Genomic DNA, 26,244 nt, shown 5'->3' with positions numbered 1-26,244 from the left:
AGAGGGGAAGTGCAACACTGCGGTGAGAAATATTGAGAAAAGTGTCAGGGCAATGACTCACTCTTGTCTGACATTGGTTTTCACTGAGATTGGCTCAGAAGACAGGCTTCTGGCTATATATCTGCATGACAAAGGTCCCCTCTCAGTCTGCCTTTGCTGCACAAAAAAGACTCATAGCGAGACCCTGGAGATGATAAAACACTATCCATATCAGAGGAGACACCCCCCAGTGAAGCAGGCATTGATGATGAAATTCATCATCGCTTTCAGTGTGCCCGCAGAAGATCAAGCACTCTCAGAGGTGGCATTAAGCCCATGGTCTACCTGACAGAGGGAACAAGCCAATGCCTGGCCGTTGCTGAAGTGGGCTTGGAGCCCAGTTGAAGTGGCCAACAGAAGCAGGGTGGCAGTACCTGGGCCTGAAAGTGAGCAAACAAGCTGGTGCTTGACCAGTTTTAGCGCCAGGCCAGCTTGGAAACGTTGGGTACGGGCCGAATCAAGGTGGCAGGTCCCAAGCCTGGGAGCGTATCGCAGGGCAAGGAATGACTGCTGTTTGGCCGACTTAACCGCCAGGTCAGACTGGAAAGCTCACAGTCTCCAGACTGGGGGAGAGGGACGTGCGGGCGTTCAGCTTGCACATTGGGTGTTTGATGGTCTTTATTTTCATGGGTTCTATTGGGTTTCTTTGTTTTGTGGCTGCCTGTAAGGAGGCAAATCCTAAGGTTGTATATAGTATACAAACTTTGACAATAAATGTACTTTGAACTTTTGAACATCAGGCTCTTTTCTACCTTCTGAGACCTGGACTACCTCTTACCAGCAACTTGACTTTCTTGAAAGCTACCACCAATCCTGGACAGGTCACGGCAAATCCACATGCTTACAGATTGTAATTTATGTAAAACAAAATGCTTGCTAAAACAGGACCTTCTGCCTTTTACGGGTTCAGAACTTCACTGTGGTTCTACCTTTATTGTTTCAAAGTTTTTTTTTTGTAATTTAATCTCCTAAAGGACAGTATTGCTTGTGGCCAGTGGAGGACCTGAGTGAAACACAGAAAATTAACAGTCGAAATGGATTCAAGCACAACTTCCTAGAGGCTCCTATGATTCTAAGATCACAAGGCTGTCAGGGAACCTATCTAATTTACCATCTACTAGCTGGAAAAAAGTTGTGTGGGCATGTTCCCAGGTACATGATCTTCCCAGAATGTTCAATGTGCTACATCCAAGTATTCTTTCTGAAATACCAGGCATATTAACAGCAAAATCTACTGAGATACACTGATATGTATTATCTTGCAAATAAATTCCACTGAGTTGAAAAGTAAGTCTGACAATGTGATATCTACCACTCTTCTGAGAAAACAGGCATGCACGGTAAGCATTTCATATAATTACACAGGAGAAAAGAGTAATTGTTATCATTTATCAGCCTTGCAGCACATAAAAAGAAACAGGTTTTAGTCTAAAGACCTAGTGTATTTATCAAATCCCCTTTCTATGGGAAGATTTCACTGAAGTCTTGACAGAAAGCCTGAACTGTACCAAAGACATCGCATAACTGTTATCTTTTGTTACCTTATTTTAATACTTTACTTTAAAATTGTAAAGCAGCAGAACAAAAGTTTAAGCCACTGTTGGAACATGATCAAATACACAAATGGCAAATTTGGCTCAATCTGAAGGCAGTTTGTGAAACAAGCTTTTCTTTTGACCAAGCTGGTGTTTCAAATTAGTCAAAAAACAATGTTTTGCTGCATGCACTAATCTAATTATACAATAATGCAGCAGAAATGCCTTGATGAAAGGTGGAAGAGGGGGGCTTTAAAATCCGGATTGTTTCTAATTTCTTTTGTCAACTATTCATTAATACATGATATTTAAAGATGATGAAAGTTACTGTTGTAGCTTAATTCTAGTCATTAAAAAAACTGTCTGTTTAACATTTTGCATCTGTTAGTAACTTCTATCCCAAACTGATTCATACAGTGCCAAATATAACATAACTCTTCAATTATATAATTTATAAGTAACAGTTGCTTAGCATTCCAGTTAGCCAAGAGAATGATTACTTCCAGCTTCACACTTCCCCGCAGAACTAAGGCAAAATTATCTTTATCTTCAGTGTCTCTTCATGAAATACATCAGAACTGTGAATCAGAAATGCTTTCGTAAATGCTTAATTTGAATATGTATATGATTTCCGTCTGGGTATAACTTAAATGCTAACTTACCCTCTCTCTAGAAATGTAGGTGTAACCCATAGAAATTCACTTCGGTTGCATTTTCTTGCAATAGAATTACCACATTACAGAGCTCCACAAGGCAGAAGATCCCTGGACTATGCTGAGTAAGCTGATTTCAACCCAGCTGGCAATGACAGGCGCTACAACTGGCCTCAAAGGCAGCAAGTCAGGGAGGGAAAAATCATTTGTGGTTCCCTCCTTTCATCTCAATCCAGTGTCCCCAGCTGGAAGATTCTGTGTGTGGTCATGTAATACTGAGGCTTTATAAGGCATTGGTCAGACCGCACTTGAGAGTACAGTGAGCAGTTTTAACCCTTTATCTACGAAAAGATGGACTGGCATTGAAGAAGGTCCAGAGGAGTCTCACAAGAATGATCCCAGGAATGAAAGGGTTAATGTATGAGGAAAGTATTTTATATTCAGTGGAGTTTAGAAGAATTGGGGGGGGGGAAGAAATCTCATTGAACCTATTGAATATTGAAAAATATAGAGTGGATGTGGAGAGGATGTTTCCTATATGGAGGAGCCTAAGAATAGAATGGAAGGACGATCCTGTAGAACAGAGATGAGGGAAAATTTCTTCAGCCAGAGGGTGGTGAACCTGTGTAATTCATTGCCATGGACAGCTGTGGAGGCCAGCCTTTGGGTATCTTTAAAGCGGAGTTTGATAGGGGTCTTGGTTGGTAAGGACATCAAAGGTTACGGGGATTAGGCGAGAGATTGAGGTTGAGAGGGATAATAAATCAACCATGATGGAATGGTGGGGCAGACTCGATGGGCTGAATGGCCCAATTCTGCTTCATATCATATGGTAATTAAATGCTAGGCCTTCAAGTCAAATACTTTGACAATGCTATGTCTGGGTTCACACCTGAAATCCAGTTAGCTGGCTGGGGAACCAGACAGTTGCCATCAGTTGCTGAACCAAGTCTTAGTTTGAATTGTCCTTTGAAAATCAAGAAAGAAATGGGAAACACTTGTGTCTACTGTCCCGTAATGGGTTCACTTAGTGAGCACAACAGCAGGGTGTCAGGCTTCATGTGCGGCCCGGTACTCCATTAGGATGCCTGGGTTCTGGGTGGCCATCTTGTGCTGTAGCCATGGCAAGATGGACTGAGTCTAGCAGTTTGGATGGTGCTGGTGTGTAGGGAGGAGGTACAGCAATAACTCCTCCATGAGTGACAAGGTTCATTCTGGGAATACCTCGGTAAATGATCCCCTCATTATTCCAAAAGGGGTATTATGCCATTCCAGACACCCAGGATGCAGCCTCAAAATAGAATGGAGATGAGGAGGAAGTTCTTTAGCCAGAGGGTGGTGAGTCTGTGGAATCTGTTGTCACAGGAGCCTGTGGAAGCCACGTCAATGGGTGTATTTAAAGCAGAGGGCTGATATGTACTTGATTAGTAAGGGTGTCACCGGTTGCAGGGAGAAGGCAGGAGAAAGGGGTTGAGAAGGAAAATAAATTGGCCATGATGGAATGGCGGAGCAGACTCAATGGGCCAAATGACCTAATTCTGCTCCTGTCTCATGGTCTTGCATCCAGAAGTGCTTGGATCTATTAATGGAGTGAGGCAAAATAGCCAGGAAATGATTTCCACAGAGGAAAATGATTGAAGCAAGGTGGTGGACTTGCATTTCTCATCATCAGCCAGCTTGAATTGCATCATTCACTATGTTTCTGGATGTATAAATCTTAAAGACACTATGTTGTCACGGTAAGTGTCAGTCGTTCAATTCCCAGCAGAAAGGGCGGAACACGAGGCAGCTTCTCATTGCACGATGTTACATAATACCCTCTGCAGGTCACATAGACTTGTGACTTGTCAGCGCATCATGTACACAAACAAGTGAAAGGAGACTTTTTAATAATAATAGATGCTTTTATAAGTCATTTGCATAATTACTTACTCTTTTATTTATTGAGATACAGTGCAGAATAGACCCCTCGAACCCTTAGAGCCACACCACCCAGCAACCCCCAATTTAACCCTAGCCTATCACGGGACAACATACAATGACCTATTAACCTATCAATCAGCACGTCTTTGGACTGTGGGAGGAAACCAGAGCACCTGGAGGTCTCCCACATGGACATGGGGGGAACGTACAAACTCCTTACAGACAGCAGAAGGAGAAATGGGACCCAGAGAATCATGCGTCATATATTTTAGCAAACGGTGTCCCTCTAGTTCCTCTTGATGAAAGGTATTTCACAGGTTTTACTTCAGATGCTGGATGACTTTAATAGTTTATCAGTGGTAAAGCCAAATATCCAGGGCAAGATGGGTGTTAGAAGCACACAGACCAGCTAAAAGAGTTTGTCCTTATGACGGCTCTTCACCGCAGTGGCAAACAGCACTATCTTTTTCAACTCTTACTTACACACATCTGAGGCCATTGTCGTACTGATTCATGTCCGGTTTGCTGGAAGTGCTCACAATAGCAGGATGGGGGATTCCTGTCGAGTGCATGCCTGGCGGGCCCAACACCAAGGGATGGGGAAACCTGCAAACAAGCAAGGTACGGTTGTTAATTTGGCGTCGCATCTCCTACAGGGACAGCCTTCACCTGTTAGAAATGTCTGGATGTGGATTGAGGTGACACACAGCCCGTGAACTACAGTTCCCGATCCATTAAGGCTAAAATGTATTACCACTTCAAAAGCAACATGGCTTAGCTAGTCAACGCTAAGTCATAAATGCTGAGCTACAGATGAAAGCAGTCACAATCGTGGGAGGGGTTGATAGCCCAGCCTCCAGTTGCTTTTGGGCGATTTGTATTGGAAGGTGAAACATTTTGGCGACATGAGGTTTCCAACATCAGAGATAAGCCTTTGAGTGAGACTGGAGGTGTTGGAGCTATCAACCAGAATGCATGAATATCTTTATGTGAGGAGCAGAGAAAAATATGCAAATTTGGGAGGGTAAATTCAGATCCTATTTAATCAATGCTTCCATCTTAAAATTCTTACTCTTGCTTTCAAATCCCTCCACAGTTCAGCCCCTCTGTATCACTGATGCTTTCTCTGCCATCTCCTTTGCTTGCCCTGAATTTAGTTGTTCTAGTAGTGCCTTCAGCCACCAAGGTTCTGCTCTCTGGTTTCCTCCTTAAATGTACTGCTCTTTTCTCCTTCAAGATGGTTTTCAAACCTGCTTCTTTGACCAAGGTTTGAATATATACAAATAGACCTCGGTATATTTATCTCCAGCCAAGAGGTTGTGTAGAACTGACAGCAATGTTCCCTCAGAGAGTCGGGTCATCTCTGGCTTCTGCATCTCGGCACTGAAATGGGGGGACATCTCCCTCTCCCTTGCCAGGCAGACAGAGAACGTGTGGGTTGCTGAATGCCAGATGCATTGAGATAGTCTTTGGGGTAACTGCAAGGTCTGTGTCTTTGCTATCGCTTAGCTCACACTTGTGCTCGGTAGCGGGTGCGCTTTTTGTTTTGTCGGTGGGGGGGATTGTTGCCGCTTATGTGCGGGAGGGAGCAGCTGCGGGGGACTTTGAGGTTCTCACGTTCATTCTTGGGGCACTTCTCTGTTTTTGTGGATGCTTTGCAAAGAAAAAAGCATTTCAGGATATGTATTATATACATTTCTCTGACATTAAACTAAACCTTTGAAATGCAGAAGACAGAGACAAACTGGGTGCTGGATTTGTGCTCCCACCCTATTCCATCATTGGACTTGGCACACAGTAGCTGTCTGGGAAGTTGATCTGCTGTGCATAGTTTTGTATGAACAAAAGTATTGATTCTAGTTTTAGAACCTCAGATAGTGTCAAGAGGGCATACAGGAGTGAGATATATCAGCTTGTTAAGTGGTGCTGCAGCAACAACCTTGCACTCAACATCAATAAGACTAAAGAACTGATTGTGGACTCAGAAAAGGTAAGACAAGGGAACACAGACCAGTCCTCATAGAGGGATCAGAAGTGGAGAGAGTGAGCATTTGTCAATATCTCTGAGGATCTATCCTGGACCCAACATATTGATACAGCTACAAAGGAGTCATGACAGCTGCTATATTTCATTAGGAGTTCGAGGAGATTTTGTATGTCACCTAAAACACTTGCAAATTCCTATAGATGTACCGTTGAGAGCATTCTAACTGGCTGCATCACTGTCTTGTATGGGGGGGGGGGAGGGTGTTGTTGCACAGGATCAAAGTAAGCTGCAGAGAGTTGTAAACTTAGTCAGCCTCTTCATGGGCACCAGCATCCGTAGTATCCAGGACACCTTCAAGGAGTGATGCCTCAGAAAGGCGGCGTCCATTATTAAGGATCCCCATCACCCAGGACATATTCTCTTTTCATTGTTACCATGAGGAAGGAGGTACAAAAGTGTGAAGGCACACACTCAACGATTCAGGAACACCTTCTTCCTCTCTGTCATCAAATTTCAAAATGGACATTGAACGCATGAAAACTACCTCACTACTTTTTTTCCTTTTTAAAAAATTTTTGCACTGCTTATATACTTACTGTAATTCACAGTTTTTTTTCTCTATTATTATGTATTGCATTTTACTGCTGCCTCAAAGTTAACAAACTTCTCGATACATACTGATGATATTAAGGCTGATTCTGATTCTGATCCTGAAATTGTGAAATTTTGGGAAGATACTGAAGTAATTCTGTTTCAATTAGGTATAATAGGGTTTTGAGGACAACATTTGCCTTGGGCAATTTTACAAAACAGGTGTTATTGTTTGAGTCAGCAATATACTGTATTTCCCCGTTTCCTTATAAATTGATGAGTGAGTGCGGGGTGTGACACGCTGGTTACGTGATAGGCTGGTATCACTGGTGACACTGATTATGTGATATAATTGATTATGTGATATTGTGTAACAAGACCAAAGCTTCACAATAATTCATGTCCAAGATCATCTTATCCAAAAACAATTATCTTGCACGTCACACAAAATTCAGTTTCAATCTTTCACAATGTGGAGTTTAATCTAAACTGGGATCAATTAACATGATAATGTAGAAAATTCAGTCGGAGCAAGATCCCATGAAGTTATTTCAAAGGATATTAACAGGTTATTCCCGGTGTTCTAGCCAATTTTTAACTTCCAAGCAGAGTTATCACAACAGATTACGCGATCATTGACACATTGCCATTGTGGGGTTCACTGTGAATAAACTGGCTGCTAAATTTCATGTATTACAATAATGGTTACAGTTTAAAGAATACTTTACTGACAGTTTAATGCTTTGGGACAACATGAGGCTAAGAAAGGGATTGTGCAAAATTAACTCTTTTTCTCTTGCTTTTAAACTGGGAAATAAAAAATCGTAATAGAACCAGACTTCCGAAATAAAACCCGTTATCAGACACACATCAATGCCACACACATATTGCACGATGATCAGCAGAGACTTCTCCTGACCTTACAGGTCACAAACAAGTGCACATTGAATCAAACTTAGAAAATGAAAAGCAGCAAGGACATTTACAGTGAATCCTGGTGGGAACTGGGTGGATAATATTGTCAAAGAAATATCCTTGCAACTGCAAATAAATGAAAAGTGAAAAGTAATTTGATGCCATTATAAAACAAATCAAAGGGATAAGAGAATTCTACAGTATGAATAAATCTAAGGAACATTTTTTCTTCTTTGAAAAACGCACGCAGTGAAAAACGATTAGTTTTATACTCCCTATATTCTCTTTTCTTCTGGATACAGTTCCAAATAACACTAGTTCTTCACAAATTCCCAACTACCCAAAGAAATTTGAGCCTGATATGCATCCGTTGTCCACATGGATGTATATTTTTAGCAGCAGTTGGCCACTGGTCCCTTTTCTGATTCCCCCTCCACTCCCCACACCACTACTATCCCTCAGAATGGAACTTTGTGGCAAATTCTAACTCCAGCTGAAGCTTGGTGGTACTGGGTGGAGCAGATGCTGAAAACAGTATCTTCTCAACATAGGAAGCTGAGCTCAAAGCCAAGCAGAAAAAGATCCCCAAAAATTTGCTAAGGAAGAATGAAGCGCACAACAATCCTGATAATAGTAAATGCAAATGATGTAATGGTAGTGATTTATATCAAGCGATCCGAGACTCTTTAGCAGACTGGAAAGGTTAACCCATAGATGATCCTCTCTTTAAGGGGCAAAGATAGGTATCAGCTTGAAACGTTGATTTTGTTTTTCTCTCTCTCCCCAGATGCTGATTAACCTCCTGAGTAGATAACAGCCCATTTACATGATGGGCCAGCGGCTACCCTATGCTTGAAGAGAGATGGATTGGAGACCACTGCAACAGTGCAACGTCACTTTCCCAACTTTTCTTCTTTTAGCTGAGAAGGTTCTGCTTGAGATGCAGCTGTGCTTTCAAAGCGATGGACTATTCACACATTTGGTGAACATATAATCCTACAAATATAATCCTAGTTAATGATACTGATTTCACCTCTGTTGCTCCGGAGATAAAACAAAATAATGGATTTCTGTCAGGAATTCATTATTTCAGATCTCTTCCCTGTTATTAACAGCTGCACTAACATTTATCCGATAACATTTTCGCACCCCATTCCACTAGACACCTGCTTAGCTGATGGACATGTGGGGCAAGGGAGATTAGTGGACAGAAACTTAAATAAAAATGAACACCAGGTTTTACTGTGCATGACATCTCATTTTGTAGACACATAATTACAGAATCACATTAATAGGGTCATTCTCCAACATTGCGGTCCTTATCAGCAAACACAACCGGCTCAGGTTGGCTGTACCTTATTCAGGTGCACAGAAGGCTGACGTGCTGCATTACTCCCACCGGCTGCCAACCTATAATGTTTAATTTAATTTAGAACACCAATGAAATGTTTAATAAGTTTGAAGCTGGTTGTGAATGCAACAAAAGACACAGGGCTCTGACGTCACAATACTGGACAACAATCCTGCTACCAGACAGTAAGGGCACATTTAAAGCTAAGCTTTAAATCAGCACTCATCAGAGCTCAGCTCCCTTCAACTGAACAGATGAGTGCTGATTGGAACTTGAGGCCCAGCTCTGGCACGTTGCCCGAGAACCACATATTCAGCCGTGCCTGCCGGACACTTCTTGGCAGAAGCTGCAAGCTGTGAGACTAGCTTTGCCGCTGACTAGTCTCACACATCATACCTACCTGGATATGGAAGTACTGGCTGGAAGCGCTGAGGAGTAAGGTTGTCTAAATCCACATGATGTAATTGGATAGACAGATTGACCTTGCCTGGGATCGGGGAGAAAAGGATCTATCAGCTGCTAGGCCTTGCAGGCTTTTCCTATGAGCTTAAAAAAGATAGACTGCATCTTACTGTGCCATGTGCTAAGTATTGCTTTACTTCTTTTATTGCTTACAAAAGAATGGGATAAAGAAACTTTGCTTTGAGGAATCTGTGGTGAATGAGAGCTCTCTCCTCTGGAGCTGGATTCCAACATGTTAGTAGAATGAAGCTTGTTGTCACTGACGGCTGTAGGATAACGTTTTCCAGAAGAATTAGAGGAGATTTCTAATTTGCTTTTCCACTTTTCCATATATCTCTGGGTATCTGGTCCAATGGCCATTCTAAATTGGTGGGAATAAATAGTGAGCTGCACCCAATAATTAATTACTAAACTGCCACAGATATCTTTACTGTTCATTTCCATCATCACATTGTTTAGTTTTCCTCTCCAAATCTCAGGAACTCAGAGATGAACTAATTCAGCATGAACCAGCCACTTATCCTCTGGGCTTGAACCCTGGTGACTTCATTACCAAGCAGGGAGAACAGCCGTGGCTTGGACAATGGGAAAGGCTGAATTATGTTAAAGTGGACTGACAAATGACTGGCTGGTAACAACAAGAAGGAGCAGTTAATTGGTCCTCTTAATGTTGGAAAGACAGAGGTTGTTTAATTAGAATTTTTTTGATTGATTGGAGGGATTCTGTTGAGTATGTTCAAATTTGCAGATTGCATCAAGTTGAGAGCACAAGTAAATGGCAAATATCAACAGGTACGGATTCAAAAATGGCTTGCGAAGGATAATCCCCAAAGGAAATGATGCAGGAACAGAAGAGGTGAAGGGATAGATTGAATATCTGCAACTGCGAATCAACTGCTAGCCAAGTAAATATTTCTGCAGTGTTAACGTATCTCACCTATTTGAAGCCGGAACATTTTTCAAGCTTACTTTTGAGCAGCAAGTTAGCCTATTTTGCCGTTGCTCAGTATTTCTTGGGTTAAATCCTGCCTTGTTATTTCTGGATGTGCAGAGGATATAAGAGTGTTGTTGAAGTATGCAGAATATTTCTCAGAGCAAGAGTGGCATACACAAGAGGTGTAAATTGATTAAGTCAGATTACTAACATATCAACATAATGATTATTTAGCATTTATACAATTTTTGTGTGATAATTTATAAGGTGCATTTTAACTATATAGTTTTTTGGTGGGAAGAAGGTGATGCAGTTAAGATTTATTTTTCCAGGTGCATGGATAGACCATAAGACATAGAAGCAGAATTAGGCCATTTGGCCCATTGAGTTTGCTCTGCTATTCCATCATGGCTGATTTATTATTCCTCTCAACTCCATTCTCCTTCCTTCTCCCTGTAACCTATCAACCTATGCTTTAAATATACCCAAAGACTTGGCCTTCAAAGCTGTTTGTGGTAACGAATTCCATAGATTCATCATCCCCGGCTAAAGAAATTCCTCCTCATTTATGTTCTAAAAGGACACCCTTGTTACTCTGCGGCTGTGTCCTCTGGTTCTAGACTCGCTCACTATAGGAAATACCTTCTCCACGCCTATCAAAGAATCTCAAGAGCGAGGATGAGCAGTCAGAGGTTGTGGTGAACATTGGCAGTAATGACATAGGTAGAAAAGGGGAAGAGATCCTGTGCGGTGAGTATATGGAGTTAGTAAAGAGGGTGAAGAGTTAGTAATCTCAGGATTACACCCAGTGCCACATGTTACTCAGGGCAGGAATAAGATGGTAGTAAAGATGAATGAGTGGCTGAAGAAGTGGGGCAGTGGGTAGGGTTTCATACTTTTGGGTCATTGGGATCTCTTCTGGGGAACGTATGAGCTGTGCAAAAAGAACAAGGCAACCTGAACCCGAAGAGGGATTACCATCCTTGCAGACAGGTTCGCTAGGGCTGTTGGGAGGGTTGAAACTAATTTGACAGGGGGATGGGAATTGGAGTGAAAGGACTGAGGATGGGGCATTTGGTGTGGAAGTCGATGAATTGTGTAGTGAAAGGGACAGGCCCATGACAGGGAAAAATTGTAGTCAGTGGGATGAGTTGAAATGTAACATGGGGGCAAAATTGAAAAGGGTGATGAATACAAGACAGAAGTTGTTATATTTGAAAGCACCTAGTATACAGAATAAAGTGGGTGATCTTGTAGTGCAGCTAGAGATCAGCAGGTATGACATTGTGGGCACTGTGCCGTGGCTGGGAGAAGATTATAGTTGGGAGCTTACATCCAAGGATGCACCTTGTATTGAAAGGACAGGTAATTAGGCAGAGGGGGTGGTGTGGCTCTGTTGGTATATATGAATTCAAATCCTTAGAAAGAGGTGACATGGGATCAGATAATGTAGAATCCTTGTAGGTAGAGCTAAGAGACTGCAAGGGTAATTAGACCCTGACGGAAGTTATGTACAGGCCCCTGAACAGTAACCTAGATGTGGGATATAAATTTCAATGGGAAATATTAAAGGCATGTAATAAAGGCAATGTTACGATAGTCATGGGGAATTTTAATATGCAGGTACCTTGGGAAATCAGGTTGGTGCTGCATCCCAAGAGAGGGAATTAATAGAATACTGATGAGATGGGTTTTTAGAGCAGCTTGTGGTTATGCCCACTCGGGGAAAGGCAATTTTGGATTGGGTGCTGTGCAATGAACAGATTTGATTAGGGAGCTTAAGGTAAAGGAACCAATAGGAATCAGTGATCATAATATGATAGAATTCGCCCTGCAGTTTGAGAGGGAGAAGATAAAGTTGGATGTATCAGTATTACAGTGGAGTAAAGGGAATTATGGATGCATGAGAGAAGAGCTGACCAAAGTTGACTGGAAGGGGACACTATTGGGGATAACAGCTGAACTGCAATGGATGGATTTTTTGGGGCCAATTCAGAAAGTATAGGATAGATACATCCCAAAGATGAAGAAGTATTCTAAAGGGAGGATGAGGCAACCATGGCTGACGAGGGAAGTCAAAGACAGCATAAAAGCAAAAGGGAGGGCATATAATATAGCAAATATTAGTGGGAAGTTAGAGGATTGGAAAGCTTTTAAAAACCAACAAAAGTCAACTAAAAAGCCATAAGGACAGAAAGGATGAAATATGAAGATAAGCTAGCCAAAAAATACAAAAGAGTATACCAAATGTTTTTTTTTCAGATATATAAAGAGTAAAAGAGAGGCAAGAGTGGATATTGAACCACTAGAAAATGATGCTGGAGAGGTAGTAATGGTGGACAGAGAAATGGCAGACAAACTTAATAGGCATTTTGCAGCAGGCTTCATTGCGGAAGATATTAGCAGTAAGCTGAACATTTGAGAGTGCCAAGGGGCAGAAGTGAGTGTAGTTACTATTACTAAGGAGAAGGTTCTTGGGGAAACTGAAAGGTCTGAAGGTAAATAAGTCATCTGGACCAGATGGAATACACCCCTGTGTTCTGAAAGAGTTAGCTGAAGAGATTTTGGGGGCACTAATAATAATCTTTCAAGAATCAGTAGATTCTGGAATGGTTCTGGAGAACTGGAAATGCTATGTTCAACTTAAGTTTAAAAAACAATAAAATTATGTTAAAAACAAGAATGTTATTGATAACTATTGATAGGTTTCAATGAAACGCCCCATTCTTCTAAATAATATAACACCCACTGTTTTATTTAAGTGATGAGTTAGTAAAGCCAACCATGCGTGCAGTCAACATGGCTTGGAGTCACCCTTTCTACAGCGTGTGTATGTGAGTGTGTGTGTGCGTGTGTGTGTGTGTGTGCGTGTGTGTGTGTGCGCGTGTGTGTGTGCGTGTGTGTGTGTGTGCGCGTGTGTGTGTGCGCGTGTGTGTGTGTGCGTGTGTGCGTGCGTGTGTGTGTGTGTGTGTGTGTGCGTGTGTGTATGTGAGTGTGTGTGTGTGTGTGCGTGTGTGTGTGTATGTGTGTGTGTGCGCGTGTGTGTATGTGTGTGTGTGTGTATGCGTGTGTGTGTGTGTGTGTGCATGTGTGTGTGTGTGTGTGCGTGTGTGTGTGAGCCACTCTACGTGCAGTGGAAACAGGAGCTGCGAAGCAACTTCCACCCTCTCTTGGCACTGTATCTGGTACAAGAGGAAAGAGAGTCAGGAAAATGAGAAAACAAAAATTAAACATCATTTAATAGTTTGTTTATCCCATTCTCTCAGTGCTATAATTGACTTCACTGAAACTAAACAGTGCATAAAATAATAACAGCTTTGATAACTTGAAGATTGGATTTTATAATTCACACAGGCATGAGAAGTCTCTGAGGTTCTTCAGATGAAAGACTGCTTATTGTGCTTGTGTTATGTTACATTGATGAATTAATGATGTGGCTGAGTCAGTTCGTCATCGAATCTAACAAAAGAAAATGACAGCATCGACAACAAATAATCCATCTGTGCATAAACAGAAATGTTATGTTAAAGTTGAGGAAAAAAAACAAAAAATGTTACTGATAAATAATTGGCATGTATTTCACAAAGACTGCTTGGAGTGAATATACCTTTTGAAAAACCAGCCAGAAGGACTCTGTTGCCTGGAGACAAGTGGGGCAACCAGATGCTTACTGACATCATCATGACATCATCCATCTGATAAATTCATCTGGGAGCTGAGCTCTTGCCAGATACACCAGGGAATAGTGTTCATGCCAGATTCACTTTGAGACACTGTTTGCACTGTTGTCTTCTTAGATTTAAAGAAAATAAACAAAGACAAAGCCCATGCACTTTCAGAATTTGTTACTTGGTATTATCAGTTACAAGAGAACAATGTAAATAGAACCTTGGTTTTGAATCAACTCTTTGAATAAAGCTACCTCCCCGCACCCCCTCCAGGCAAGTTAATATGTTTGTTACTAAGGGCATCAATTCTGATTAATAAGGGCATCATTTTTATCCCATATTAATATCAATGGTAGTTACCATTATGGCTCTTTCTAAGTCCCAAGTGAAATAATGTTGTTCAGAACACAGCCGTCTGTGGATACTAGGAAAGCCAGTGTCCGAACATGACTCCCAACCGACCTACTGCTGAATCTGCCAGTAAAATCCTTCTTGAGCGGTTGGCTTTGGGTCAGAACTGATGGTTAAGAGAATTGAAAATGAAAGCCACCATTGAAAATTTCAAAGTATATTGAGGCCCCGGGCACAAATAACACTTCCTTTCTTTTTGGTGCAGATGAGTGAAAGGCCACTCCTTTCACCTTTAGTTCTCCCACCACGCTGATGGAAGACTCTCAAACCAGACTTTCTGATGCATCACTTACCAGCCCATTGTAGGCGTGATCTGTCCTACACTTCCAGGAGACATAGAGTAGAAAGCAGCCAGATCTGGACCCTGAGGAGATCTATGCAGACCTGCACAAAATAAAACTGACAATTACAAACTTTAAATTGCCACTTAGACTCAATAACTTACAAACTCCTGTACATACATGTACTCTGACATTCTGCAGAGCATTGATATGTTATAGAGCTTTTGATCCTTAAGTTTGAATATTTCCCATTGTGCCAGAATGGGGTTGCAGAGAGTAGATGTAGGCTTCCAGCTGTTCAGATACCCCTTGTCACCATACTACACTGGGACAATATTAATTACTAGTGAAACATGTGCTCAAGTGTGAAGATTAGTGCCATAATCTCTTTGCCTCACCATAAACGCAGTGGAGTGTTGAAAATGTTTATAAAGGGTACGAGTAAGTCTGAAAAGGAAAAGAATTTGTAGGGTTGTGGGACTTACAGGGAGGAAAGTGTAACAATGATATAACTTTAGATCAAAGCTTCTTTCATATGTAGCACCATGGGGTGCTTGGATTGTGAAGTGACATCTAAGCCTGTGATCAATCTTCTAACAGAGACTGTGTGGTGCTCCTTTAAAAAGGCTGAGTTGCTTGGTCAGGGTGGAGAATTTTAGTGTTCTCCCCATTATGCAGCCATTACTTCATATTAAGAAATACTAGTTTTAGAGGTAAATATGAAAAACATTGAATTTCATTAATTAGTTTTGTCTTAAAAATTTGGACAAAAAATCCTGGTCAAGGGTTTCGGCCCGAAACGTTTGGTCTTTCTTCCTTTCATAAATGCTGAATTTCTCCAGCATTTTGTACGTGATAGTCTGGATTTTCAGCATCTGCAGAATCTGTTGTATTTAGGACAAACATGGATTGTCTTCTTAGTTTTGCCTGCATCCCTCCTGAATGACAATGTTGTTTTGTCCGACATCAGTTCTCTGCTTCCCTGGACTGCTGTGAGGAAATAGCGAGCGTTAGCAAGTTACCTGACTGTGAGGGGTACTGTTACTGACACAAACCCTGACTATGCCTGATAATTACACAAGTCCTTTTATCACAAGGGTCAGTGTGCTGTGATCTGATAACTGTCTTTCCCCACCCACTCTATCCCAAAGCAGGAGCGGAAAAGCCTTTTGGTCCAATAAATTCAGTTAACTCAGCTTAAGCAAGAAACTGAGCCAGCAGACTTCCTGCCCCATATGTTCAGAACAACATCATGTAATAGATATACCCACTGAGCTAGCTGCGGAGCTCTAATAATGTTAGCATTCATAAATGTATTTCCAAGTAATAGTTCCATATACACTTTGGACTGTGGGCATTTATAAATTAAAAGTCTATGAATTATTTTTAAAGCCCACTGACTCCTTCATGTTCTCAAAGATTAGCGTGCAGAATACACTGTGGTTTCGTTTTCAGTTGTTTGCAGTTCTTTGCTGTGGTTTTCTTGGAAGCCAATGTCAACTTCTGGCATTGCAGTTCTGAGCCATAGCAGGAACCAAGCAAAGGCATTAACCCACAAGTTTTTAATACGTAGTTCCTAGTTCTCAAACTTTCACGGCAGTTGTAGGGTAATTGCTGGAGAAAATTCTTAGGGATAGAATATATGAGCATTTGTAAACTCATGGCCTAATTAGGGCGAGCCAGTGTGGCTTTGTGTGTGGCAGGTCATGCCTTACCAACTTGACTGAGTTTTTTGACAAGGTGATGAGAGAGGTTGATGAGGGTAGGGCAGTGGATGTTGTCTACACGGATTTTAGTAAGGCATATGACAAAGTGCCTTATAGAGGGCTAATCCAGAAGATTAAGATGCATGGGGTCCATGATGAATTGACTGTTTGGATTCAGACTGACAGAGGGTGGTAGTTGAAGGGACTTATTCGAGTTGGAGGTCTATAATTCGTGGTTTTCCACAGGGCTCTATGCTGGGACTTGTGTAAATGACCTGGAAAAGATCTAGATGGATGGGTTAGTGAGTAATATTGGTGGAATTATGGATGGTGTAGAAGACTGGCAAAGAATACAACGTGATATACAGTAGATCAGTTGCAGATATTGGCAGGTAGAGTTTAACCCAGATAAATGTGAGGTGTTGCACCTTGGTAGGACAAATGCAAGGGGACAGTACACTGTTCAGGGCAAGATACTTAACAGTACTGCTGAGCAGAGAGATCTTGGGATCCAAGTTCATATATCCTTGAAAGTGGCTACGTAGGTCAATAAGATAGTTAAGAAGGGTTATAGAATGCTTGCTTATATTTGTTGAGGCACTGAATTCTAAAGGCTATGTTGCAACTTTATAAAACTCTGGTTAGGCCACATCTGAAGAATTGCATACAGTTCTCGTCGCCCCGCTATAGGAAGGATGTCGAGGCTTTGGGGAGGGTGCAGAAGAGGTTTACCAGGATGCTGCCTGGTTTAGAGGGCATGCGCTATCGCGAGAGGCTGGATAAACTTGGGTTGTTTTCTCTGGAGTGCTGGAGACCGAGGGGAGGTCTGATAGAGGTTAATAAGATTATGAGAGGCATAGTTAGAGTGGACAGACTGTGTCTGTTTCCCAGGGTTGAAATGTCTAATACCAGAGGGCATGCATTGAAGGTGAAAGGGCAACGTGCAGAGTAATATTTATACTGGCATGGACACCTGGAATGCGCTGCTTGGTAAGGTGGTAGAGGCAAATAGATTACAGGCTTTTAAGAGTCGTTTGGATAGGCACGGGTGTAAGAAGGATGGAGGGGTATGGACATGGTGTAGGTCAGAGGGATTAGTGTTTGGGTGTTTTGATTTGCTTTTAGCTGCTTCGGAACAGCAATTGCATCTCCAAATACGCGAAGATGCTAATCATGGCACCGCTGGTCCCGGTGGTGCTGACTATATCTAATTCATGTATAACCCCAGAGAGCAGATGCTGGCCATGCATTCAAACAAATTGCAACCACACATACCTGCCCTGATGTGGTCACTAGGTACTGACATGAGCAGGAATAGTAGGGCACATAGGCACCGAAATAGGTTGAAAAATGTGCTCACTTTGCATTCAATCTTTAAAGTACAAGTTTTAAAGTAAATTCATCACCAAAGTACATATATGTCACCACAGATAACCTGAGATTCATTTTCTTGTGGGCATACTCTATAAATCCATAACAGAAGCAATGAAAGACCACACCAACTGGATGTTCAGCCAGTAGTCAAAAGGCAGCAAACTGTACAAATACAAAAGGAAAGAAAGTATAATAATAAATAAGCAATAAGTATTGAGAACATGAGATTAAGAGTCCTTGAAAGCGAGTCCTTAGGTTGTGGGAACATTTCAGTGATGGAGGCAAGTTGAGTTATTCTCTTTGGTTCAAGAGCCTGATGGTTGAAAGGTAATAACTGTTCCCGAACCTGGTGGTGTGAGTCCTGAGGCTCCTGTACCTTCTTCCTGATGGCAGCAGCGAGAAAAGAGCATGAATTGGGTGGTGGGGGTCCCTGATGATGGACGCTGCTTTCCTGCAACAATGCTCCATGTAGGTGTGCTTAATGGGGGGGTGGTGGGGGAGGGAGCTTTACCTGTGATGGACTGGGCCACATCCACTACTTTTTGTGTTCAATAGCGATCTTTAAAGATGACTCCCCAAGTCCAGTGCACGCTGGGTTAGAGAAATTATTTTCAGTGGTAACAAGTCCACATCCCAATCACTCCTGAACATTTACTAACCTTATGGTAGCCATATTTATACAGTACTGTTAATTTTCTCTGGACAATAAGAAGCATTTTATGGTCAATTAAGTTTCATTGCCTTATTTCTAACCAATGATCCTTTTGAATACTTTGCAAGAATTAGTTCATTTCTAATTTAATAAACCATAGCAATGTCCTCAGTCAAGTTAATCTGATTGACCAATTTCTATGTAAGGACTGTGCAATAATCTAGACTCTATCCAGTGCATTATTCCTCCTGTGCAGAAAGTATTAACCAGGATGTAAATCTGTTAAATGCGAGATGATAATGACAGGACCAACCATTTCTAAATATTCTGTGTGATTATACATGAAATATTGGTGACATAATCTTGTTTCATTCACCTCTTTCCACAGCTGTTGGCCAGGAAATTATCTTTCTTTCTAAACTGAGTCCTCACTCCTGAATGATCCATTATCTTGTGTGTCTTCTGTGCATTTAATGATGAAAGGCCACATTTTAATGTGTTGCCATGTCAGCTTAGCAGCCACAATTGTACCTCTTCTTCTTTAAGATTTGACGAATCAGCTGCAATATAACAGTTATCTACAGTCTTGCTGCAAAGTTTAAATGACATATAATCACTTAAATTTCCAATGAAACAGCTTATCCTATTGAAAACCAGCACAATACTCCACACTGGAATGTAGATTTAGCACAAGGCTATCAGTCAGCTTTACTGACCCTTCAGAGTCCTAATAAGTAAATGACTAATTCATTGCTACAGTTGGACAAGCTTAAGAATAGTGTGCACAGGAATTCGTGACTTACAAATTTCCTGTATACAGACAGCTGGTACTAAGGGTAATGGCAAACTGAGCTGAATCACTTTGAAAATTTGTTCCAAAATGCACCCAAGATGTACACTGAATTTGATGAGTGGACAAATTACCATCTGGAATATTAACCTTGAACATTGATCATTTTGGCTGCCGCGGAGTCCAATTGAATGGGAGATCATTGCTGGTGAAACTGTATCAGACGCTTCAGATTCCAGGTACTTTTGTATGTTATTCACCTTGGTGCAGTTGATATTTCCCTTGTGCCAAGTGTGCACCAAAGTAAATCATTATTAGTGTGAAGTCATTTCTGCCTCCAAATAAACTGGAGCCAATGCCCTTTTGGGGAACTCAGTATTACCTTGTGGTTGTTTGCAGTTTTTTTTAACAACTATTTATAGGACACAAAAAATCTAAAGGAATGTCAGTGATAAGATGGAGATCAAGTTTGATACAATTGCTTTTGGTGCCATCCAAGAGAAGAGCTGATCTCTCCACCTCATATTCTTTCTTACTTTTCTAGTCTGATGAGGAAGCATTAAGATATACACGGACCCCAAGATACACTGTGTACTCCAGTATATTCAGCTTTTATTACAAACCAAAATATCACCTCCCCATTAAAATCTTGAAAACTAACATCGCACACCAATTATGATCAAAGAGAGCCTATTTGTTAAATAAAATACCCTCAAACATTCTGTGTATGTTATCCCCACTGATTATGCCACATGAATGGAAAGAATCTTAGTTCTAATTTCTTCAATATCTTTCTACAACATGTCCTGACAAGCAACTGCCCTTAAAATAATCTTAGACCTATACATGAAAAATATTTTCAAGTAGATCCATCAGCAGATTCACATGACATGTCCTGGAGATCATAAAATTTCTTCCAGCACTGCTCCATTTTTTGGAAGGTTTTCCCTCTAGAGATGACTAATGAAGCTGTGTACTCTACTCTTCTTATGGAGGGTCTGCTGGGACAAATGGATCTTATAAAGAATGGGAATGGGACCTCCTTTCTGGCATGTATCTCGTTGATCAGGAGTTACATGCCCCTCTTGAATGACCAAGGGAGCAATATTTCTTCTCTCTGAAGCTTCTGCCTCCTCCATTGGAGTTGAAATGTGTTTTACTGTTATGTGTCCACTTTCAAATTAGCCAATTCTGCAATCTGCACAACAGATCCCTGGAGACATTAGTATGGGATAAAGCTGAAAGGGAATATCAAGCCTACTACGTATCTTACTGATCCACGCCAAAAATGCACATCAATAAAATGAAGCTTTGCTATGAGAAAATGCTAATGAAATGATTGCAAGATTATTTCCTCTGATACAAACTCTGGTATTCATCCTCCAACGAGGTTTTCAGGGCAAACTCCAAGTACACATATTCAATCTGACCACAAAGCTCCCAAACATGACGACGCAACTTCCTTATATAGCATAGACTCCAAAGCTTATTGTCATATTGACCTTACCTGACATTTAGAGATTACGCACTATGTAAAGATCACTTGGGCTGTTCTGTGTTATCTATGATCCAATCCCTGACATAACTATATCACAAATGTGCATTTTGTTAATTGATGTACATGTGTTTAGGGTGTTTAGGAAGGAAAAGGTTAAACCACTGTCTATCACCTGAGAAACATTTCGTGCATAATGTTGCTGGCATTTACATTTGTCACGGTTTATTTGGAAAAAAAAACTGAATAAGTTTTTCCATGGTTGTCACTGAGTTTTCTATTTTGATTGGTCATTCTGTCTTTGGGATTAATGCAATTCAGTACAATAGTTCCATTGGGTCAGGAATTTTTTCATTGCACCTGAACAGCGATGTACTTTCACATATGACAATAAACTTGACTTTAACTTTGCCTTGTGCACCAATTTTTCACTTTTCAATAGATAGTAGCAGAAATCCTGATTGACATCAATTAATTCAGTGTGTTTTAGGATGCAATCTTCTGGCTTGTGAGGTTGGCAGTGCATTATACAAAGTGCTTACTCACTGAGTACTCCAGGGAGTTCTCTTAATGGAGGTGTAAAGGGACTGTGATGGGGATTTTTTTCAGCAGAATTAGGAGAAAATGTGAATGGCTGGCCTTAATTCTTCTGGAAGGTGCTGACACAGTAAGTACTCTAGATGAATGCCAACTTCAGCATCAATTTTTCCAGTCTTATTTTCTTTTGTCCTTTCTTCTTGCTGGAGACAAATATCTGACAAAATGGCCAAGAGGTTCATAGAAGATCCTTTGAAGAAAGACAAATTGCATAAAAAAGTAATGGGAAATATAACAGGAAGCTCTTCAAGTGCCCAGCATGGGGAGTTTTTTTATATATCTGAAGACATATTTTGATTCAGAGAAATTTGACAGTTTGTCTATTGTCCTTTGAATGAATGCACTTCTATTCAGTAAAGTTTTTGGAGACCACTGCAAAACGTAATCGATTCTTTTTCCTCCAGTTTATTGTCATGGCTACTGCTACAGTGAGAGGTTTATGACCTCTCCATACTACTCAAACCACCTGCAACCAACTTGCAACCAACAAAGTCCCATAACGACCTGTACTCTGATTTTTCTTTCATTTTGCTAAAGGGGACACCGAGGTCCTTCAATGGGAACTGTGGAGTGAATTAATTCTACAGACATCTGCACTCTGCTGCACTAAAGATCAGAAGAACAGAATGGTAACAGCAGGGAAACAGGACATTAGGCCCATTGAGTTCTACAAGCTACATGTAAAAGAGATGTAGCTAGTCCCAGTTCCCTATCCTTTCCCACAGCTATACATATTTTAAATGAATATCACTCCACTTCTACTCTGGTAAAGCATTTTAGACCCAGGCCTTTTGGGAGGGGGGAGGTGTTTACGTGTGTGTCTGTGTCCTGTCTCCCCAAATTTGCTGTTCTACTGAATTGTGAGATGGGGTATTCACCTGTGTTCCTCCTGCACTTGACGTTCAATATCTTACCGTGGCAGCTGTTATTTCATCACCAGCGCTGACTTCCTGAAATTACTGGCAGAAGGCCAATCTAAAGAGCTGGTGCTCTTACCTGTTTTCTGGTTGATTTCGGTTGACAGGTGCGGCGAGTGGGAGTTGGGGGCAAAGTGCTCATTGCTGTAGGAGATGAGGGGCGTGAGGGGATGGACTGCATGGGATGGCTGCACCACAGGAACCTTATTAGACTGTAAGACAAAAAAAAAAGTTTACAAAATCAGACCTTTTTCCCTTGGAGTAGAAAAATAACCATTTTTTATAACCTAGTCCCACCCACTTTAAGAAAATGCTGGATTATTTCAGTAGGGAGGCAGCACTGATGTTTCAGGTTAATGATCTCTGGCCAGTTTCATTTTGCTGAGTTACTTCCAACACCACAATGCTTCGGTAATACTGATTTGCATTAGAAAAGGATGTCTTATTTTTGAAGTGCATCCTGTGCATTGTCTTGTCAAATATTCCAGATGACATGGTATGAATCACATACAATATAAAGTTCATTTTTGCATTTAGGTGTGGTGAGATGAGAGGTAGTTCAACGGGAAAAAACCTCCAAGATATCATCATTTGATGAGATAGATTGTTCCTCTGCTGTAAATTCTGTACCACATTCTTAACACAAAAACTTCTGGAACCCTTGCAAAACCTCCATGCCTTAAGCCAAAAAGAGAATAGGAACCTTAGGAGAGCGTGCCTTATGAGAACAGGTTGAGTGAACTTAGTCTTTTCTCCTTGGAGCGACGGAGGATGAGAGGTGACCTCACAGAGGTGTATAAGATGATGAGAGGCATTGATCGTGTAGATAGCCAGAGGCTTTTTCCTAGGGCTGAAATCGCTAACATGAGGGGACAGAGTTTTAAGGTGCTTGAAAGTAGATACGAGGGGGATGTCAGAGGTAAGTTTTTCATACAGAGAGAGGTGGGTGCGTGGAATGCACTGCCAGTGATGGTGGTAGAGGTGGATACAATAGGGTCTTTTAAGAGACTCTTAGATAGGTTTATGGAGCTTAGAAAAATAGAGGGCTATGTGGTAGGGAAATTCCAGGCAATGTCTAGAGTAGGTTATATGGTTGGCACAACATTGTGGGCCGAACGGCCTGTAATGTTCTGTAGATTTTCTATGTTTCTATTCTGGCCTATTACAATTATAGAGTGTTGGACAAAGCAGTGGTTTGTGTTTGCTAAAGGACTTGACAGGTACTGTTTTAAACACAATTTACACGAAATGATCCCATCAGCGTTTGTGGATTTATACAGAGAATATGAAGAGAATTCTTCATCGGTCCTCCGCACTCACTGGCCTTAGGAACACTGTACATCCACGTTGGGTCATGGAGAGGCTGCCACAGTTCATTCCACTTATTGGAGCTGAATTTTGTTGCGGTGTACAACACTACAAGCATGCAAGAGCAAAAAGACATATGAGCAGAATTAACCCATTCCGCCCACTGAATTTGCTCCGCTGTTTGATAACGACTGATCTTATTTTCTTCTCAACCCCATTTCCCTGCCTAATCAAGGACCTATCAGCCTCTGTTTTAAATATACCCAATGACTCGGCCTCCACAGCCGTCTGTGGCAGATTCACCACCCTCCGGCTAAAGAGATTCCTGCATATCTCTGTTCCAAAGGGACGTCTTCTCCTCTGGGGCTGTGCCATCTGGTCCTGGACTCTCCCGCTATTGGAGACATCCACTCCATGTCCATTCTACCCAGGCCGTTCAAGCACAGTGAGGCAAGAGTACTGGTTTCGTACTTCATCTAGATGGGGACCTGTGATTGTGCACAAGTCTGTTCACTTGTCTAAGGAAGAATATCCTTGAAATAGTCTTTGTTCTCTTGACTTCATGATGAACTCGCTGAACACAAAATTGTTATGGAGTCTGACAGGGCAGAGGAGCAGATACCGTTTCATTGTCTGTTTTTCATCACAAAAGTTCACTCGTCACTGCCTTCTATCCTACTTGTTATAGTTTTTCTCCCTAATAATAGTCAATTTTGTTATTAATTCTATCAACCTTATAATTATTTGAGCTCCTGAAGATCATGCACGCTGAGATATACTCTTCTCCAGGGAATGGCTTAGTCTCCAGCCCTCCGTCCACATCTTTGTTTCTCATGGCTGAACTGGGTTGATAATTACATGTGAGTTGATAAAGTTAAAATATAATTACTGGGACATTTCAGTGGGATTTACTTGGTGCTTTTGAGGTTCAGTATCTCAGAATGATTGGATGTGGGTTTTCAGCCACAGTCTCGTTGCATGTGGAACTCCTACTCTCAGTGCTGCTGTCGTGGGAGAGCCAGGGGAGCGGAAATGACATGCTTGACTGCAGAGTCAGAAATGCGTCAGGATGGACCCTCCGGAGCTTCAGGTTGCAATACTGCTCAGATACAGTGTAACAAGCTTATACACAAAACTATTTCCAAACGGGCTTATATTGCTAATCATTAAATAGCTAACCATATATCAAAACACAGTCATCATCATAATAAAGCCACACTGCTGGTGGAGGGGATATTTGTATTCAACTTCTCAATAGAGAGGAATTGGATAAAAGCCAAATTCTGGTCTGCCGGCAGTGTTCTTTCTCCTGTTGTTTCTGTATCAAAGTCACTCTTCCTTTGCTTTTGCATGAATATAAATCTATTGCTTTGATGTATTGTGAAGGAATAAATGCTGAACACACTGATGCTGAATTTGTGAAGCTGATTTTAAAGGAGCATGGCGCCGCGGAGAGAGGAGCCTCCACCTCAGTCTAAACCCAACGTGACCGGCAAAGCTTTCAGTGCAGGGTTTGCATGTTCTTCCCACGACTGTGTGGGTTTCTCCAGGGTTTCCTCCAAGGCTCCAGAAAAATATCACTCAGTACATTAATTAGCCCTTAGTACTATAAATTGCCCCTTATGTGTGGGTGATGTGATGGGACAGTGGCCAAAAAAGGGCCATGAAATCGACCTGCTATAAAATTCATCCCTGAATACTCACTAACTGGCACAGAATTCATTATGGGTTGGTGGGACAGGATGGTGAGAGTTCCAAGGAAGACCATAAAGAGTTAATAGCTGAGTCTGAATATTATCTTTTTCTGTGTGGTCTCTGCAGTGATGTGTTTAGAATTGTTGGTCAGGCTGCTCAATGCCTGTCACAATGGCATGTGACACAATACAACTGTTGTTACTGGGAGATAGAAAAAAACAACTCTACAACTGTTATGTACACATTTGGATCCAGACACCGTCCCCTCTCCTGTCCCATCTCCCCTATTTTCAGGTTTGTAGATTTGATTAATGGCTTTCATATTTTGTCTTCCGCTCACCCGTCTTTCCAGGTCAATTGAGTTGGGGAATACTTCTTCTACTTATGATTTGTAATGTCTTTTCTAGTTCTCCTAAATTGGAACAACCTATTTACAGATGTAAATACTGCTGAATAGGCCCAGGTGGATAGCCTACTGTCAAGTCACTTCTCATCATGATGGTGATGATGGATTTCAATATGCAGGTAGGTTGGGAAAATTAGGTTAGTGCTAGATCCCAAAAGACGGTATTTGTAGAGTGCCTATGAGATGACTATTTAGAGCAGCTTGTGGTCAGGCTTACTAGGGAAAAGGCAATTCCTCATTGGGTGTTGTGTAATAAATTAGATTTGATTAGGAAGCTTTAGGGACCTTTAGGAGGCAGTGATCATAGTATGATAGAATTCACTCTGTAGTATGAGGGGGAGAAGATAAAATCAGATGTATTGGTATTAAAGTAAAGGAAATTACAGAGGTATGAGAGAGGAACTGACCAAAGTTGATTGGAAGGGGACACTATCAGGCTGGTGTTTCCTGAGAATAATTCAGAAGATGCAGCATTAGTTTATCCCAAAGAAAAGAAGCATTCTAAAGGAAGGACGAGGCAACCATGGTTAACAACGGACATCAAAGACAGCATA

General features: G+C 41.4%; 1 protein-coding gene across 6 annotated transcripts in view; it reads right to left on the bottom strand.

The window, feature by feature from the left end:
* LOC134349243 (transcription factor 7-like 2) overlaps positions 1–26,244 on the bottom strand; it is a 234,064-nt gene that overhangs the window by 35,792 nt on the left and 172,028 nt on the right. For 5 of the 6 annotated variants that reach the window (XM_063053270.1, XM_063053273.1, XM_063053272.1 and 2 more), the window contains exons 4-7: positions 22,361–22,493; positions 14,763–14,853; positions 9,395–9,481; positions 4,634–4,756 (exon numbers count right to left, since the gene is read on the bottom strand). In XM_063053270.1, the coding sequence (XP_062909340.1) occupies positions 4,634–4,756; positions 9,395–9,481; positions 14,763–14,853; positions 22,361–22,493 (434 nt within the window). The remainder of the gene's footprint in view (positions 1–4,633; positions 4,757–9,394; positions 9,482–14,762; positions 14,854–22,360; positions 22,494–26,244) is intronic. The other variant, XM_063053271.1, reaches the window with a different exon arrangement.

The sequence above is a fragment of the Mobula hypostoma genome, chromosome 7 (genome assembly GCF_963921235.1).
Source record: "Mobula hypostoma chromosome 7, sMobHyp1.1, whole genome shotgun sequence".
In the NCBI taxonomy this organism is placed as follows: domain Eukaryota; kingdom Metazoa; phylum Chordata; class Chondrichthyes; order Myliobatiformes; family Myliobatidae; genus Mobula; species Mobula hypostoma.
This window is presented reverse-complemented; position numbering and strand designations above follow the sequence as displayed.